The sequence below is a fragment of the Penicillium hispanicum genome, assembly GCF_028827665.1.
Source record: "Penicillium hispanicum strain IBT 35686 chromosome Unknown utg000004l_segment0_segment0, whole genome shotgun sequence".
Classification (NCBI taxonomy): Eukaryota; Fungi; Ascomycota; class Eurotiomycetes; order Eurotiales; family Aspergillaceae; genus Penicillium; species Penicillium hispanicum.
Genome location: NW_026623196.1, coordinates 2562925 through 2576360, shown reverse-complemented (window position 1 = coordinate 2576360; position 13436 = coordinate 2562925). Strand labels below are relative to the sequence as shown.

The window sequence follows — 13436 nt, the reverse complement described above, 5'->3', positions numbered from 1 at the left end:
TAGACTCTTTTGACTATAGCTTGCAGATAAGAGCAGGAAAATCCCCGGAGGATTTATCTGTCATGGGAAGGCGCCTTGTCCATCTGGACAACGGCCAAAGTATGCTAGCCAACTTCCCCCACGACATCTCCCCATCACCCCAGCCATGACATCCACACAAAGGATAGGCAACGACGAGTCCAACTTCTGGATCTACGACCCAGATACAGGCCTCACGGATCTGTCCAGAGACGCACCACCGAAACAACCCCTCCTAACCGTGCAAACCACCACGAGTCCCATCCGACTCAATCCCGCCACGACCGCGCTCCTGATCATCGACATGCAGAACTTCTTCCTCTCGCCAGCCGTGCGCCCTCGTATCAATAGCCAGCAACCGTCCCCAGCCGAGGCAGCCGCCCAAGCACTCCTGCACACGGGAATCCCAGCCGCGCGCGCCCATGGTATCCGCACGATATGGCTAAACTGGGGCCTGACAGAGCAAGACCTAGCAACGATGCCGCCAAGCACGATGCGGTTATTCGGCAGCTACGGGGCTATCCCGCCGGAAGCCCAATCCCAAACTCCGTCGCCATCGGAGGCGAAGAAGCTCACGCCCTCGGCACCGAATATGATCCGCGTCAAGAACCCGGCGCTGTACAGGGGCCTCGGGACAGATCTTGGGGCGGTCATGGTCGGTCGTGGGGAGAGCGTTCAGGCGGGGCGGGCGCTGATGCGCGAGTCCTGGAATGCGGCGCTGTATGGGCCGTTGGAGAAGGTGTACTGCGCGGGTGTGGGTGGGGACGCGAAGGCGAGGCCGGATGTTTTGGTATATAAGAATCGGGTTTCTGGGCTTTGTCTGCCGGGGTCTGAGCTGGAACGATTCTTGGAGCGGGAGGGCGTCACGACTCTGCTCTTTGCCGGTGTCAATACGGATCAGTGTGTTGGGGGGACGTTGATGGATGCGTGTAATAAGGGTTACGACTGTATCCTACTGCGAGATGGGTCGGCGACGGCGACGCCGTTTGGTGCTAGTGAGGCGTGGGAGTGGAATATTATGAATTGCTGGGGGTGGGTTACGACATGTGAGGCCTTGAAGGATGGGATCATGAGCTAGGGACGAAGGCAGCAAATATAGTCTATGCTGAAAGCGAAGTGGATGTTCACAAGAGGCAATATGCATTGTATGAATGGCCTCGCTTGGCTATAGCAATATCAATATCACGTTGGGAAGCAATCAAAATATAGAGGTGGACCTTCATATCTGAGGATCACAGATCGGTCCGTGCAGCCATTATATCCAAGTATTCAAGGGGCAATGAGTATTATGCACAATCGGGGAAAGAAGCAAAGGTACAGGAATGAGAAACTTCAGCAAGATCCATGTCCAGAACAGAGATGCATACTGGACGATCGCCTATGAGCATGTACGGTTGAAGAAACGGCCGCGGTTCCAGCTTTGGAATGATTCGTTTCACGACAAACAGATCCCAAAGACAGGAACAAGGACTGAGCTAGAAAGATCAAGTGTCACGACCCTTTTCACCGCCCCAAGAAACACGAGGACGATGGCTGGGAGTGAACGTCGAAGTCGAGCCCGACCCGGAGCCCGATCCAGGCGAGGTTTGATCGCTGTTGAGCTTGGGGCTGTCAGCAAATTGGACTTTGCTCGACACATGGCGGGGCGAGCCGTTATCCTCGCTGTCAGACTCGACGGCAGCGTCTTGCTCAGACTCAGAATCGTTGTGAATCTCACCCAGCGCGGCAAGACGACGGCGACGTTCAGCGGGGGTTTCACCAGTGTCATCATCTGCCTGGCGCGGCGGAGCGGAGATACCAGCAGCTTGACGAATACGCGAAGGAGGAATACGTTCAGTTCCGTCGTCATCGGAGTCACGTCGGGGACGAGCGCGGGCACGCGGTGCAGGGCTGAGGTTGCTGCGGCGCTCCTGGGCCGAAGAGCCGCGGGTGAACTTGGCCAAAGAATCAGCCACGTTAGGCGCACTAGCTTCACCAGCCTCCTCCTCGGACTCATCCTCGCTGGCCAGGCTGTCGGTGACAGACTCGGACTCGAGGTCCTCCTCCTCCTCTGGGATAGTACCGGCGACAGCCGAGGCGGCAGTTGCAGAAAGACGACGTTCTTGCTTCTCCTCTTGCTTGGCGTCGTTCTTTGCTGCGTCCTTGACAGGGGCCGGCGCGTCGGTCTGCTGGACCAGATCACGGCGAGCTTTGGCATCCAGGCCCTTGATTTGCTGGAAAAACTCGTGTTTGTTCATGCGACGGCCCTTGTGGCCAATGCCATGGCTAGCAACATCCTGGCTCTGAGCCAACGTGAACCGCAGACCGTCATCCGTAGCCCAATCATCCGTTTCAGTTCGGGGCGCAGGCTTCTTCTTTTCGGTCTGAGACGGCTCTCCCTCCTCTTCCATACCAAACCAAGTCCCCATGCGTGTCAATCCACGCTTAAGCGGGGGCCGAGAAGGCCCGGGCTGGTCCTCAGGCTTAGCAGGCTTGTCACCAGCTGGGATGCTATACTTCTTGATGACTTCACCATCTTCGTCCTCAACAATGATGGTGTTACCAAACTGGTACGCATGAGCAGAGCGGTGCTTGGGCTTCTCGGCAGGTTCGGCTTTCGGCTTGGTCTCTTCCGCCTTGCCCTTGGCCCGATCCTTCCCGAGGCCAGTCCAATTCATCCAACGTGAGCGAGCCTTCTCAGCCTTCTCAGAGGGGTGGCCGGCCTTCTCGTCGACCGCTTTCTGGATTTCCTCGCCTTCGGTCTTTTCATGGGGTTCACTCTGAGACTTGGCCAACTCGCCGGTCTTATCTTGTTCAAGTCTCCGGCGCTGCTCCTGGATGTGCTCTGCCTGCTGGTCCGGAGTCAAGTGTCTGGTATCCTCGGTCTTGAGAACATTGCCTTCTTCGTCCTCGATGATCATATGATGACCCTCCTGATATACTTCCATCTGTGGTTGACGTCCGAAACGATCGCGCTCGGCAGTCGGCGGCGAGGATTCACGTTCGACCGCATCTCGCTCCTGCATTTCCTTGCTCCCTTCATCGGTCTCGGTCTCGGTCTCCGAGCGTCTTTGGGGCATGATGGCAGACTGGCTGATGGGCCCTCCAGCAGCATGGTGCTTGCGGCGCCTTCTACGCCGGATGGGTTTGCGGGCAGTCTGGGTACTTTGCGCATCAGTGTCATCCTCACGCACACGACGAAGAAAATTGCCAGGTAAGCCGATCGGTGGCAGCGTTCCAGGGGGGTATTCCGGTAGTTTCTCATCGGAGGAAGCATCCAATTCGTCAGCCTTGCGGAAAGACATAGAACCCTTTGCCAGGGACTGAACACGGGGTAGGCGGTTCATCCATGAGGGTCCTTCTTCGTTGGCTTGGGTGTAGGACAAGGTGACAGTCAAGGTATTGATACGCTTGCCCAAGGTGAAGACAGCAATTGAGGATCCATGGACAAGAATGGACGAGATGACCATGAAGGTGGTAATCGGCCAGATAAGCTGGATGATGTAGTAATTCTTGGTCCCTTGTGTAGGAAGCTGGGCTTCAGGCGAGGGTTGAGTACTGTCATTCTCCAACTCGGCTCGGGCAAGAATTGAGGCAAAGATGGCACCGACACCAATGGGGCCAAAGTGACCAGCGAAGAGCGCCTCGCGCCATGTTTTGACATCTGGGATAATGGGTTTCAGCAGAAGCATGATGGGGATGCGACGGAAGAAGATGACTAGAATTGCAATCACCACCAATCGCCAGGGAACGAGACCGAGCTCCGGGGCGTTGTAATCCTGCCACGGGACGATGGATCCAAAGTAGACGAAGTATGCCAAGTTCAGAAGGAGGTCAATGACGTTAGAGACGTGCGATTCCTCGGTCTTTTCGGTGAACCAACCGTCGTTACTGAACCCGACACCGCACGAAAATCCAATCAACAGATCGTCCATGCCCAGCAGACTACCAGAACCGGCACAGAAGACCGCCAGGACAAAATAAAAGACGAGGAAACTCTCACGATCAATCAAGCCCTTGCGTTCTGCCATCTTGATAGCATGGCGGGCAGCATAGCCGATGATAAAGCCATAGACCGCTCCAAATATACACTCGTAGAGAATGGTGACGCAGAACCAATTGAGAGATACCTCTCCGGCATTGGGGCGGTAGCGGAGGATGTAGAATGACAGGTAGATGAACGGAAACGCCATGCCATCGTTGCATCCCGATTCGGCAGAGAGCAGGTCACGCAAATGTTTGGGGACTCGCTTGGCAAACTTGCCCTTACCGACGACGGACGACGCCAACACGGGATCGGTCGCCGTGACGCAGGCGGCACAGACCAAGCTCTCCAACCAATTGAGTGGAGGTACCATCCACCAAATAAAGAGACTGGTAATCAGCCAGCCCCAGGTCATCACTGGGACCAGCAACAGCGACACTGACTTCCAGTGACGCTCCATGTAAGCCTTGGGCAATTCGACGCCGACGGCAAAACATTGCACGACCAGGACAATGCGCGAGCACTCGAGCGTGATCTTGTCGACATTGCCCCAGTCATGGGGGTTGAATAAGTTGGCCGCATGCGGCCCGAAGATGATGCCGCAAATCGTGGCGACGGTGGCTTCGCCAATATACAGCTTCTCCTTGACAAATAGCGAGCACAGCATGAACAGCCCGGTGAAGCCACCCAGGATCATGTAAGCCAGGTGCGGCTTATCGATATCCAGGTGATGCCATGCCATGATGGTGAGAACTCGACGGCGGCGAGTGTAGATAACCCAACAGATAGGCTGAACTTTCTCCGATTATTGAGTCCCCAGCCCCAGACCACAGCAATCAATTTACCAAATGGATTTCCGCCTCAACCGTCGCTGGTGCGCGTAGCTCCTCATGCCTTGGGGGGAAATCGGTTGAGTGGAGATTCGACAGTTGTTGAGCCTCGTAAGGCTGACTGCAGCACGATAGACGAGGCGAGCGGTGGTCTCGGAAACCTTCGGCGGTTAGAATGCAGACACGGGCTCTTGGCCGGGTGTCTGAGCGACGCAGAGTGAGCGAGACGGAGAGGGAGGCAGGAAAGCGATGCCGTCGGTGGCTGGGTAGGAACGCGAGGAAACACAACGTCCCATGTGCGTTGCGGGAGGGGAGAAGAGGAAGCGCGAACGAGGGAGATGAGGCACGGGCGGCGCAACGAGTCTTGGGGCGACTCTTGGAGAGACGAGGGCGCGCGGAGGGGAGATTTTGCCCAGACGAAGGTCTTCTTGGAACGAGCGGGATTCGTCAGCCCAGACTTTGGCGCCCCACGTCGGAGGCGGAATTCGGTCTTGGCCGGCGGAGGAGCAGGAACGAGGTGACGAGAGGACGGGGTGAAGAAGAAGCGGTGGTCGAAGCGGAATTAGCTGGGGGAGGCGGTGACACCGGAGCAATCCAGGGGGGCGGCGACGAGCACACTTTTATTCGGAATTTCAGCAGGCAGCGAGATCGTCCGCTCTAGCGATCGGTTTCAGTAGATCGGACGATCCAAAGCCGGTCTGGATTGTACGGGTGTTTTGCCAGCCCTGCGGAGCGCCAAGGGTGAGCACTAACGACCGCGCGCTGATTGGTCTCTCCGGGTCCTTTTGGATGGCAAACGATCCACTCGGCGTCGTTCCGGTCTCTCTGGAAGGATTTCCCACGTCACAGGATGAGCTCCGATACCCAAGGGGGAAATGTACGAGGAGGACTAGGATGTATATAGCATCTATACCGGGCTGATCCGACTAACCAAAGCTCAATTCAAACACAATCACGCCGGTAGATCACAATGAAACAAAACACTTGGGGGAATTGGAATGCGCATACCGCGGGAAACGAACACAAGTCACAAATGCGCCACGCTTCGAGACATGCACCAGGCAGATTCCATACCTTTCCACAGACAGGAATTGCGGGGAGAGGGAGAATGGGGTTGGGAAAAAAAAAAGCAAACAACCGTCGATCCTCCTCAAAAGATGCTGGCTCCCGGGGGTGGCGCGCACCCCGCGCGTAAGATCAAAATGAAGCCTCACGGTCGTCGGGGGGAGTTTTATGTACGTTCCCCTGGTATCTACTCGCCCGTGGGCATTCCCTCCACCTCGTCGCTCAGTCGCCGCCAGTTGTCGGCCTGTAGTTCAGAGTACTTCACGCGTTCCTGGCTCCAGTCCTGGTGCAACCGGCTGATGTGATACTGACTCTGTTGGAAGTGGACGAGTTCGTCTCGGATGCACTCCTTGATGAACACGCCCCGCGCATGCTGCTGTACAATGGATTCTTTGTCCTGCAGGGTGACCGGAGTTAGTGGCACGGAGCCCGACGGCTACACGGCACACGGAGGGGGTGGGGGCACAGTACCTTGAAGATGGAGTCTTCGACTCTCTCGATCTCACCGGGCTTCGCGGTGCCTGGTGGTCGAGCCCGCAATTCCTCGAGTTTGTGCTCGTTGGTCTCGATGCGTCGTTCGAGCTGGGGAATGTTGTTCCGCGCGTATCGGTCTCGACGATCGAACATTTCACGAACGCTGACGAGGCAGTCGCGTTGTCGCTTGAGGTCCTCAAGCACACCCTCGGACCAGGCCCGCGCTTCATCCTCCAACAGGCTCTGGCTGGCAGACAGATGTCGGGCAGTGGCCGTGATGCCCGTATTGAGGGATGGGATGTCATTGGTATCAACCGAATAGGTGTCTTTGGTTACCTCGGTCAAGGATTGCAAAGCTAGGGAGAAACGCAGATGGTCGGCGGCCAGCCCATCATTGCGCTTCGCCAGCCGCTCGAGTAGGGTACATAGGTTGATATAGATTTCCGCGGATCGTTTCACGCCGCTGCGGACAGTATCGAAGGTATCGGTGAGGGTCGTGGGCAAGGAATCCTCAAGATCGGGTGGCAGAGCGCGGCCCACAAATTCGTCCTGGACGGAAATGGTGGCCTGCTTGCGCCATACCGAAAGCTCCTAGTTGCATCGATGAGCGGACTCCCTTCGCCACCAATCTCAACTCACCCATCTCAACTGGAGAACTTACCGTAGGGACGGTCAAAAACATAACTACTAGCTGCTCCTGGCCCAGAACGGGATGGCGAACAAGGGAATTGGTAAACCTAATGAGTCCGCGGCGCCGTTTCTCCAGGAAGGAACCCGAGTCCGCTGATAGGTGAGTACCATTCACTTCGGAGAGGTGAGCAAGCAGCTTGGAGCACTTCGACCTGCATATGACATACCTGAAACGCGTTTCGGTGGCAGAAGAGGCAACTGCCGGAAGGGGAACCGCTTCTGAAGACAATCCAGGAGCCACACGAAATCACTATACCGACGGACGACTGTGCTTCCTCTCCGCGCCGACTTGATTTCGTAGTTGCGATGCTGGAACATGAACATCCCCTCTTTCTCCGGGAGCAAAGTAATCATGACACTCTCTTCTAGGTGGGGGTTAGTGGTTCGGGTCAATCCCAAAGACTGGCGTCGTGGTGCAAGGTCACTGGGGCTATCGCCAGGAGGTCCAAAGCCACCTAGAGCCGGGCCTTGTGGAACCCCGAAGCCATTGTCGGCTCCAGATATTCCCATGCCATTGCCTCCCCATCCAGACCCAGAGCTGCTAGGAGGTGCCGCCTCAGAATGCCCGTTGGCAGGCTGCTCTCGTGGAAGTACATCACTCTGACTACCTTGTTCCACAGCCCTGCTGGACCAAGCATTCGTCGTTGAGCGCATGCTCCCATATCCATTGATTATACGTTGCTCGGCAGATGCGGATCCGTGACTGTGATTCCGATGCAGTTCAGGGCTTCCCCAAGGGTCTGCCTCCAAGCCGCCCAACGATTCCCGTCTAGAGCGACGAGATCGTGCCGAGTTCGGCTCTTGTAGGGGTGCTGGTGGGGGCGGGGGAGTGGTCGGCCGTTCGTGCGCAGCTGCGGATGACGCGTTGTCGCTGGTTCGTAGCCGGTCAAGGAAGCCACTTTTGGGTTGAGGGAGCTCTATACGTAGACATAGATCAGACGAAGAGCTTCCAAAGGGGTAAAAAATATGGAGCGAATCACTTACTCTTGCGGTGATCATCGACCGCGTCAAACGACAGGTCCTCGCCCTCTTGCGCGAGACCTACTAGCGCGAACAACACATTGAATTCACCACGGCCAAGGCCGCCTGAGCCGTCGTGGTCGCCGGAAACAACAAGATTGAGAATCTTGCCTTGGTCCAATGCACTCAGTCCACTGCTGGATAGGATCTCCCGCACGGAGGTCAGCCCGATACCAGAGCCAACCCTGTCGCCGCTATTTAGTATCAGATCGTAAGCGTCCACATAGCTTTCGGGGACGTCGGTGGCGGGCAGAAGCGTGCGGGCCAGGTCGCGGCGACCCGTCCGCTTGGCGGTGTTATTGTGAATGTTCCACGGCGAGGAGTCGTCGTCCGCGTCATCCGCAAAGAGCGACGGGGAGCCACCGGCCGGTTCGTCTGCGAAGAGCGACGACTTGGACCTCTGGGCCGAGGGCTCCTCCGGCGATGTTCCGAAGAGGGACATCAGGACTCGGCCTCTGGTGGGATGTTCGCGCCGAGGGATTTGCAGATGGGAGGTGTGTCTAGTGCGGAGACGATTGCTGGCGACAATGACGGTGGTTGACGATCACCGGGAGCTCGGCGGTGGCTGGTCGTTCGGCGGGTCAGAGCTTGCGACTGGAGATTATGCGCGCGTCAATTTCAATCGGGTGCAGCCGAGCAGCTGAGCACCAGAGCCAGCTCTGCCTCGATTGGTCGAGTGGAATGGGCAGTTGGAAGAGGTGGTGCGGAGAGGAGGTCAGCCTTGGCCCTGAGGGGGCGAGATAACGCAACGGCCCCATCTCTGCTTCCGCGCTATTCAACGGAACTACCTAGGTACTCGTTCTATGCTGGCCTCGACCACGAATGCAATCGATCTACCCAGGTAGGGTTGCACGCTCATGTTTCAATCAATGGAAAATCCCATTCGCGATAGAGCATAGGTACTTGGCTAACAACCATTGCGAGCCAACGGAAGCTGGAGAGCAATATATAGTTTCTGAAGGCGGGTAGAGCACGAATTCTTCGCTACCTAGGTAGGAAAAGAATCCAGAAGCCCTTAAAATGGACGAAGGTAAGATCCAGTCACTGCTCAGGGCATATATAGAGGATGAAATGGTGGTCACAGATTCAACCTTGTCACACCAGGGTTACTAACAGAGGTTACTTTAGAGGCGACCCGGCTTTTGAGCAAAAGCAAAGATAAGAATACAGGGATATTAGCATACATGAATCTTAAACTGGACAGGTGGAACCGTATCTAATTAGATGTCTTCTTCGCATCCTCCTGCATGCGATGGTGACGTGGGGTGTTCTTATCAAAAGGTCGGAAGACCGTCCCGACAACTGCAAGCGCTATGCAACCTTCATCTTCCCCGCAAATTCGGAAAGACAGATAGGCATTGAATACAAAGAGCACTGCCTAGCTAGGCGATTTGCAAGTGTCTCTACCTATTGACTCGGACGAGCCCTCCGACAGTCGGAACGCGTTGCATAGAGCCAGTCATAGCGGGTGCCATATTTAAACATGACGCCTGAATCAAGACGAAGTAGATTGATTTTGATTTTCGCGAAAGAGTCATTCTTCTGTCCCAGGTATCCAATATGCAGCCTTCAACAATTGCCCGCGTAGCTGGTCTCAACCGCCTGAAGGCGTGCGTCGGCAATGTAGCTGCACGCCGAGGCTTGACTATGCTACACCCGCCCAATTTCGAGAACGAGAAGAGCGTCAGTCCAATCAAAACAAGATCAACACTGATCACTGCTAATGATATCCACAGCTGAACTATGCCAAAGGCTCCCCCGAACGAGCCCAGCTGACCCAATCCATTCGACAACTCAAGAGTGAACTTCCCGTGACGATTCCAATCAAAATCAGCGGGACGGAGGTGCGGAATATGCCAGTTCAGATGGGAGAGTATCGAACTAACCTTCAACCTTCACGCTCATTAGATCGAGACCAAAGAATCCCGAGCTCAACCGAACCCCTCCAAGCACCGAGAGATCGTGGCCAACTACGCGTCTGCAACACCGGCCCAAGTCGACACTGCAATCGATGCCGCTCTCAAAGCCAAGCCTGCATGGGAGTCCATGCAATTTGAAGACCGTGCAGCTATATTCCTCCGTGCCTGTGAACTCATCGCCGGCAAATATCGCTCGGAGCTGGTCGCAGCCACCATGATCGGACAAGGCAAGAATATCTGGCAGGCCGAAATCGACGCAGCGGCCGAGACGGTCGACTTCTTCCGTTACTACATTCAAGAAGCGTGGGCACTCTACTCCCAACAACCGACAGTTCAGCCCAATGGGACGTGGAACAAGATGGAGTACCGTCCGTTGGAAGGCTTTATCTACGCGATTGCTCCGTTCAACTTCACCGCGCTGGGTGCGACTCTCGTCGGACCTGCAGCTTTACTGGGCAACGTGGTGATTTGGAAGCCCTCCGACTCGGCTCTGCACGCTAGCTGGATTTTGCACAAGATCCTGCTCGAAGCTGGGTTGCCGAAGGACGTCATTCAATTCCTCCCGGGCGACGCCGAGGAAGTCACCAACACCGTTCTCAAGAGACCCGAGTTTGGAGCATTGACATTCATTGGAGCCACCGCTACTTTCAAGGGAATCCAGAAGAAGATCGGTGACGGCATAGGCCAAGGCATCTATAACTCCTATCCCCGTGTCGTTGGCGAGACAGGCGGCAAGAACTGGGGCGTTGTCCACCCTTCTGCCGACGTGCGAAGCGCTGCGTTGAACACCATCCGGGCCGCCTTTGAATACCAAGGCCAGAAATGCTCGGCCAACTCCCGCGTCTATATCGCAGAGTCTGTGTGGCCGGAGTTCCAGCAGGTCCTGACGGAGGAGACCTCGGCTCTCAAGATCGGTAATGTCGAGGACTATTCGAACTTCATCAACCCCGTCATTCACGAGCGATCTTTCGACAAGCTCAACGCATTCATCGAGGATGCGAAGAGCGATTCTGAGCTGGAGTTGATCGTTGGCGGGCAGGCCTCCAAACAGGAAGGGTACTATGTGCATCCCACCGTGTACCGTACTTCCAATCCGCGCCACGAGATCATGTCTCGCGAGCTGTTTGGACCCATTCTCGGGGTCTACGTGTACCCCGATACCGAGTGGGAGCAGACCTTGAAGCTGATTGACACCACTTCTCGATACGGTCTGACGGGCAGTATCTTCGCGAAGGATCCTTATGCCAGCCGCCAAGCGCAGACCATTCTCAAGCATGCCGCGGGAATGTTATATCTCAATACCAAGTGCACTGGATCAACTGTAGCCCAACAACCTTTTGGTGGTAGCCGTGATTCTGGCACCAATGACAAGACTGGAACGATGGCTCACTTGCAGAGGTTCGTTAGCACGCGGACGATCAAGGAGGAGTTTGTTCCCCTGGAAAAAGTCCTGTACCCTTCGAATGAGGCCTAGAGCATAACCGAGATATATAGCAGCATTTTTTTGGATTGAGTATGATAATGAGTGTTGACGTTCATCCAGTACTTGGCCGTCTATGCTTTACTCCATGGATTGGAAAAGCTACGTAAAGAACAAGCGTACAAGTATTCCAATTGAACACCACCTATTAGTTTGCATACACTTCAATCTTCAAGTCGCGTCCAGACAAATCTGTGCTAGGGAGTGGTTGATGGATAGGAATGGATACGGCAACGACCGGCCCGGTCTCAAAAGATCCAAATCACTGAGCTGGGCTAAGGCATTCCGATTTCCCCTCCCACCATCGGAGCACCACTCCGACTCGACTGACCACTGGACACCGCATCGGTTCTCCGAGCGAATAGAGAAGGGCAGAGTGAGTCGGGTGGTGATACTGCATGGAGGTTGGAGTTGGAGATAAGCGCAGTACGACGCACTATAATAGAGCCCGGAGTCATCATGAATCGTGGAACTCTCTAGACAGTGAACCAGCATGATCAAGATGCTCTCTCGATCTCCCCACCTCCCTCGACCCTTGCCTTTCTTGCACCCGAGCAATTCTACCATCCACCAATTCGTGGGCCGGCACCATCATTCAACCAAACAACACTTCCACGATGCAGTCGTTACACCAGTGGCCAAGCCGCCCCTCGAACTGCCGGCCATGGCAAGGTTGCCCACCAAGCTCGTCCTACGCTCGCTCGTGTTGACCTCCCTGATGTCATCCAAGCTATTCATGTCCCCAGCACTCGCTCTTCTGAATGTCCTGAGCAGCTCAAAGTCCGCTCTCTTGAACCCCGACCGAAACCCAGTCCTCAATAAGATCCTTCGATGGACGGTCTACAATCACTTCTGCGCGGGCACGAACCGCCAGGAGGTCTCGAAGACCGTGGCAGCGATCAAGAGGATTGGATATCAAGGTGTCATTCTGGGATATTCCAAGGAGATCGTGGTTAATCCAAACGATCAGGCAGTCTATGGTGAGTCCGGCTCGACCACATACAGTGACAAGTGTTATGAGATGGTGGAATGCTGGAAGAATGGTACCTTGGAGACGCTGCGTATGGTGGATGCCGGTGATATTCTAGCTGTGAAGTGAGTACTCCGTCTGGCAGCTGAGACGTTTGTCAGTGACCTAATCAGGCCATTCAGGCTTACTGGCGCCGGTCCAATCTCCGTGGACGCGATGGGAGCACAGCAGCCGATGCCGGAGGTGATGGTCAAAACGATGGACGAGATATGCCAGGCCGCCAAAGCCCAAGGGTCCCGTCTGTGGCTGGATGCGGAACAGCAGATCCTCCAGCATGGGCTCGACGCCTGGGCAATCGAAATCATGCGCAGACATAACAAGTCGAAGACGCCGCTGGTCTACAATACCATCCAGGCGTACCTGAAAGGCTCCAAAGCAAACCTCGACCGTCACATTACCCTGGCCGCACAAGAAGGCTGGGCATTGGGCATCAAGTTGGTCCGGGGGGCCTATATCGAACATGAAACACGCTCGCTCATCCACGATACCAAGGAAGATACCGACCGCTCCTATGACCTGATTGCCGATACAATGCTTTGCAAGCGGATACCCAATGGAGATAATTACCTGCGGTTCCCCAACGCTGCTCTTTTCCTTGCCACACACAATGCTGCCAGCGCTGCCAAAGCCATCGCCACACACCAAGCCCGCCTTCTGGCGCATCAGCCCACCGTGATGCTGGAGTGTGGACAAATCCAAGGGATGGCAGACGAATTAAGCTGTGAATTAATACAGAACTACGAGCGTGCTCTGAAAGAATCATCTGCTGCAAACCTGTCAGTTCCAAAGGCTTTCAAATGTATGGCATGGGGCTCGGTGGCAGAATGCATGCAGTATCTCCACCGTCGAGCCATTGAGAATAGGGGCGCAGTCGAACGAACCCAGCATATGGTGGCGGCACTACGACAAGAGCTGCACAGAAGAGTATTTGGATAAACATGAGATT

At 55.4% G+C, this 13436-nt stretch overlaps 5 protein-coding genes across 5 annotated transcripts; 3 read left to right on the top strand and 2 right to left on the bottom strand.

The window, feature by feature from the left end:
• Positions 1-145: 145 nt before the first annotated feature.
• Positions 146-1096, top strand: N7459_004737 (cysteine hydrolase family protein; the record flags this gene model as incomplete). Its single annotated transcript, XM_056943921.1, has 1 exon — positions 146-1096. The coding sequence occupies one exon, from the start codon at positions 146-148 to the stop codon at positions 1094-1096; it is 951 nt and encodes a 316-aa protein (XP_056800804.1).
• Positions 1097-1502: 406 nt separating this feature from the next.
• On the bottom strand, positions 1503-4724 carry N7459_004736 (Na+/H+ antiporter Nha1; the record flags this gene model as incomplete). The annotated part of the gene is made up of 1 exon (XM_056943920.1): positions 1503-4724. One exon carries the CDS (start codon positions 4722-4724, stop codon positions 1503-1505), a length of 3222 nt encoding a protein of 1073 aa, XP_056800803.1.
• A 1340-nt stretch (positions 4725-6064) lies between these two features.
• On the bottom strand, positions 6065-8503 carry mvp1 (sorting nexin Mvp1; the record flags this gene model as incomplete). The annotated part of the gene is made up of 5 exons (XM_056943919.1): positions 6065-6274; positions 6349-6942; positions 7013-7155; positions 7209-7958; positions 8026-8503. 5 exons carry the CDS (start codon positions 8501-8503, stop codon positions 6065-6067), a joined length of 2175 nt encoding a protein of 724 aa, XP_056800802.1.
• A 1118-nt stretch (positions 8504-9621) lies between these two features.
• Positions 9622-11454, top strand: N7459_004734 (L-glutamate gamma-semialdehyde dehydrogenase; the record flags this gene model as incomplete). The annotated part of the gene is made up of 3 exons (XM_056943918.1): positions 9622-9744; positions 9798-9905; positions 9970-11454. 3 exons carry the CDS (start codon positions 9622-9624, stop codon positions 11452-11454), a joined length of 1716 nt encoding a protein of 571 aa, XP_056800801.1.
• A 670-nt stretch (positions 11455-12124) lies between these two features.
• On the top strand, positions 12125-13426 carry N7459_004733 (putative proline oxidase Put1; the record flags this gene model as incomplete). The annotated part of the gene is made up of 2 exons (XM_056943917.1): positions 12125-12555; positions 12613-13426. The coding sequence occupies 2 exons, from the start codon at positions 12125-12127 to the stop codon at positions 13424-13426; spliced, it is 1245 nt and encodes a 414-aa protein (XP_056800800.1).
• Positions 13427-13436: the final 10 nt, after the last annotated feature.